Source organism: Belonocnema kinseyi, chromosome 7 (genome assembly GCF_010883055.1).
Source record: "Belonocnema kinseyi isolate 2016_QV_RU_SX_M_011 chromosome 7, B_treatae_v1, whole genome shotgun sequence".
Taxonomy (NCBI): Eukaryota; Metazoa; Arthropoda; class Insecta; order Hymenoptera; family Cynipidae; genus Belonocnema; species Belonocnema kinseyi.
Genome location: NC_046663.1, coordinates 45,366,533 through 45,371,591, shown reverse-complemented (window position 1 = coordinate 45,371,591; position 5,059 = coordinate 45,366,533). Strand labels below are relative to the sequence as shown.

The following is a 5,059-nucleotide window of genomic DNA, read 5'->3' as shown; positions in this document are numbered from 1 at the left end:
TCAGCCTTGGAGGAGATTATGTTGAGAAATAAAAAAAAAATTCTTAAAAACGTTGTTTTTCTTGGTCAGGCCGGAAACTTATCAATCCACCCTCGTACACTTTAATTGATCTGAATTAATTACATTTTATATTTTCCAATTAAAGTTTTTCAAAGGTTTGCCTGTAAATTTTGAATTCAATAATAATTGTTTCTTTAACCACGGATAGTGTTTGCAATTTAATATAATGGATATCAATCGTGATTTAATATTTTTTTTTAAATGCAACCCAAATTCGTGTTTTTTAGTAGAAAAGTAATCTTCTTGCTGAAAAATTCATCTTCTTTGTTGAAAATTTAAGTATTTAGTTAAAATTCATATTTTTCAGTTGAGAATTCAATTACTTGGTTGAAAGTTGAACAGTTTTGTTAAAAATTGACATTTTTTAAGATTACCTTCCTTGGTTGAAAATTTAATTATTCCATTTTTAGAAAATTAATATTTCGGGTTAAAAAATCATCTTTTAGGGTAATGAACAATGTAACTTTTCCATTCTTGGTTGAAATTTAATATTTTTATTGAAAGATGATTTTTTGTAGTAGAAAATTTATTCGATTTTTGAAAAATTCGTATTTTTTAATCGAAAATTAATCTTTGGAGTTAATTTTTCGATTCAATTCCCCGCGTAAAGTGTGATTAAAAAAACGAAAGTTGTTAAAATGTCACTTTTTTTACAAGATGACATTTTTTATAGTTCACCATTCTTTCTTGTTCGTGTTATATTTTTAATAACGAAGGGTTTGTCAAAGTAGGGAGAAATTATTTATGAAATTTAATTATTCTTAGAATATTGAAACAATATTTTTGATATTAGAAATGCATTTCTTATCAAATAGAAATGATATTGAGGGAGTGAGAAGTTGAAATTTTTTGAAAAAATTGAAACTTGTTCTTATTTTTTATATATCTTGAAACAAAATTTCAGACTCGTTCATGATGTTATGGTCGATGATTCGCCAACGTCGTCACAAGGAAGTGACACAGACGTTGGGAGATCTTGCAGAGATGTTGTGGACTCTGAGGATGAGGACGTGGGCATTCACAGGCACGAAGTTCAAAGTGGACGCAGTTCACCAGAAAGTGAAGTCGAGTTTGAACATCGCTGTTCGATCGTAGCTGATAGTGACTTCAGGTATTAAAAATTATCTACAAATTTTCATCTTTAATTCATACTAATTAGTTAATAGTATGTAGAGGAAGGTGGGTCTAAGTCGACGCTTTATTTTTAAAGTCGTTTTTTCAGTTAACAATTTTTTGGTTTGATAACGTATTAGGTATTGCTGTATCGAGAATTTAGTTCACTACAAAATGTTACGGGACGACTGAAAAATCCCCCAAAATAAAATGATCAAGTAACAAAAATTCCGGATTTTGAAAATACCCGAATATTAAAATTTCCGAATAATCAAATTCCCGAATATTAAAATTCCCGAAAAATAAAATTCCCGGCGGAAAATTGTAGACATATAAACAGAGAGAGATAAAATATCCGAACTAGGAAATTCTCGAATTTAAACTATTCAACATATTTATAAGTATTATTGATTGATTAAAAATAAAATAATCAAATATTTTTATAACAAAATTATTTTTAATGTTTAAAGTATCTAAAATAATAGTATGAATTGAAAATAACAATAATTTTTAAAAATTTCATCCAGAAATATATACTTTTTCAATTACTGCTATCTTAAATTCAAAAAATAAGTTTAGAAACTTTAAATATTAAAAATAATTTGCTTTGGTACAAATATTTGAATATTGTATTTGTAATAAATAAATAATATTTATTTAAAAATGTATAACTGTTTAAATTCGGAAAGAATCTAGTTCGAATATTTTATCATTCTGTAATTTCCTATCTGAAATTTTGGAATTTCTAAATGGGGAATTTAATTATTCGGGAATTCGGCAATTCGAAAACTATATTATTCGGGAATTTAGCGCTGTCGGAAATTTTATTTTTCAGGATTTTTTAGAGAATTTTATGAGGGAATTGGAAAATTTGCGATTTCATCAAAGGGAAACTTTTTTTAATCTTTAAAGTTTTTTAAAATTATTGTTCGAATATGCAATCAAAATATTTTAAAGATATATATTTCTGGATGACATTTTTTTTAATTTTAATTTTTCATTCAAACAATAATTTTAGAAAATTTAAAGATTACAAAACAATTTTTTAATGAAAAAAGTATTTGCCTATTGTACTTCACATAAATTAAGAAAATACATATAAACATTTTTTTTAATGTTTCAATTCGGGAATTTCCCAGTTCAAATATTTTATAAACTGTTGGAAATTTTAATATTCGGAAATTTTCCAATTTGGTAGCACAATTTTTTTACATAAGATGAATATATCTTAATTAAAATGGATGATAATATAGAAAAAGAAAACGCAATTTTCCACAGGCGTCGACCTAGCCCCAATGTCGGCTTAGCCCCACTGTCCCATATTTTATTCATAATAATTCCTAGTCTCTATAGAATACCATAACAAAATTAAGGGGTCGTTCGAAAAGAGTACTAAGAATTTAAGCTTTGGCTGAAAAATCAGTCATTTCTGCTGACAAAACTGTCATTTTAATAGATGAGTCAGTAAATTTTGCTGACTGCATTAAACAGTCAATTGAAATTATTGATTTGCTGTCAATGGAAGTGACTGATTTTGTCTGCTATAATACAATTTTTAAATCATTTCTAAGTAAAATTCTTCATTAAATTCCTACATTTTAATTAATGATTATAATGAGCCATGATTGACTGATTAGCACATTAAAAACTACAGATTCGATTCATTAAAATTACTGATTTATTTATTCGAATTTACTGATTACGTAATTCAAAAGGACTGATATAATCAATGATAGTTACAGTTTAGATCGTTATAAATGACTGATTTGTTCAGTGAACTTCATTGATTAGATCAATTCGTGTTCACTGGCTGAAAATAAATCATATTACGTTGAGAATTTATTTTTTCTGGTTAAAAGTTTAACTAGTTGATTGAAATTTGAAATACTTTGTTAAATATGATTTTTTTCTGGTCAGAGATTCACGGTTTTAGGCAAAATTTAAATTTTTGTTCTAAAAAATTAAGATTTTAACTGAAAATTGACCTATTCCATTTTCGGTTCAAAATCAAACTTTTTTAGTTTATAAAATCATTACCTGGTTGGAAATTTAATTGTTTTGTTGAACATTCGTCTTTTCTATTCAGATGCTTCACTTGTAAAATCAAACTACTAATTTTAATTTTTTCAGGCATTCAAAAAAACGTTTATTCACATTTATATTTTTTATATGTGATGTCACATTATGCATTAGCCCCTCTACCCCTTCGTCTCAAATTTTCACCCCCCCCCCCTGTGAATGTGACGTAGGTTTTAAGCGGCCTCTTTGTAGTTGTAGTGTTGTTAATTGCATTTCCTGCATCAATTTCTAATAATTTCTTTCTTATATGTGTACCTTGAATTGTTAATATTTAGAGTTGATTAACATAACGCTGGAACTTGAATGATAGTGCTAGTGATTTTGTAACTTACCCTTTAATTAGAAGTTACAATATTTATATAAATTAAAAAAAAACTTTAGCGCAGGGCCTAAAATGTTGCGTAAGGCTGACACATTTTTTGTGACCAAAAAGTGCGAACTCGAAAAGTGCGCAGTGGAAAATTTAGATTCGGTAAAAAAAACGTTTTTTGGAATTCTGCCAAAATTGTCCAGAAACACATTTCCTCCCATTTACTCAATTTCCCCAAGTTTCCCCTCATTTTACCTAATTCCCTTGCCTTGTGCACCCTCTCTTCCCATGCCCTCATTTCTCCTACTTTTCGTCCCCTCATTTCCCTTCATTTCACCTACTTCTCCTTCTTTCACTACCCCTTACTTCCCTTTATTTCTCACAATTTCCCCTACCTCTCCTCTCCTAATTTCCCCTAACTTTCCCTATTTCCTCTTGGTTCAATCCTAAATATTCAGAATCAGTGAAGCGACTATTCAGTAAAGTTATCTCACGGCTCAGCCATTGTTTAAAAACGTATTGAGTTTTTTCATAAATAAATGAGTAAAAATGAATTCATGGGGATTAACAGTAATTTATCAACTGATTTTGACTAAATTTGAACAACTCAGAGATAAAAACCATTTATTAATTGAATTCTTGAAATCAATTTGTAATTGTATGAACAAATTTTATGAACAATTACACACAGCACGTATTTATGATGAAATATATCAAGTTTTTTTACTGAAGCAGAATTTGTTGATAAATTTTATGATTTTAATACAAATTTAATTTTAAAAATGCATTGTTCGGGAATTTGACTACTGAAAAATTATTTTTTTTTATTTACCTGTCATTTAATCAGGAATTTCATGACAATTTGAGAAAAATTTATAATGAGTTGTTAAATTTTATGATTTTTTCAGCAAATTTAATAAACAAATGCATTATTTGCATTTGTCGACAAAAAAACTGATTTTTTTTTCAATGTCAGTTCTTTTAATTGAGAACTTCACGGTGATTTCAAAAAAATTCATAATTAGTTGAATAATGTTATGCCTTCTTTAAACAAATTACGTAAGCAAATGCATTATTCGGGAATTTGTTAATAAAGAAGTTTTTTTCCACTCACAGTTCTTCCAGTTTCAGTTTCTCATTCCTTTTATTTTTTGAATAAGCTTGCAGCTTCAGGATCTGGTAAAGTGACCTTTTTTCCAATTTTTTCTAAGAATATTTAACTGAATTTGTTGAAAAACAGGAAATTAATCAAAAAATTTTGAATTTTGTTGAAATTATCATGAAGTTTCCAATTTAAAAGCTTAACATAGAAAAAAAAACGAAATTTTCCATTATAAAATGTCCGAATAATTAATTTTTAAATTGAATTTATTTAAAAAATACATAAAATTAATCAAGTACGAGGGTAGTTCAATAAGTCCTTAGAATGACCAACAGATGGCGCGCTAATCGCTCCAAATCATCTGTTTTCAGTCAGCACCACTCCCGACTAGATAT

General features: G+C 27.7%; 1 protein-coding gene across 4 annotated transcripts in view; it reads left to right on the top strand.

Moving 5' to 3' along the window:
- LOC117177426 (JNK-interacting protein 1) overlaps positions 1 to 5,059 on the top strand; it is a 24,832-nt gene that overhangs the window by 5,487 nt on the left and 14,286 nt on the right. For 3 of the 4 annotated variants that reach the window (XM_033368101.1, XM_033368099.1, XM_033368098.1), the window contains exon 2: positions 965 to 1,171. In XM_033368101.1, coding sequence (XP_033223992.1) covers positions 965 to 1,171 — 207 coding nt within the window. Of the gene's footprint in view, positions 1 to 775; positions 892 to 964; positions 1,172 to 5,059 lie in introns of those variants that run through there. The other variant, XM_033368102.1, reaches the window with a different exon arrangement.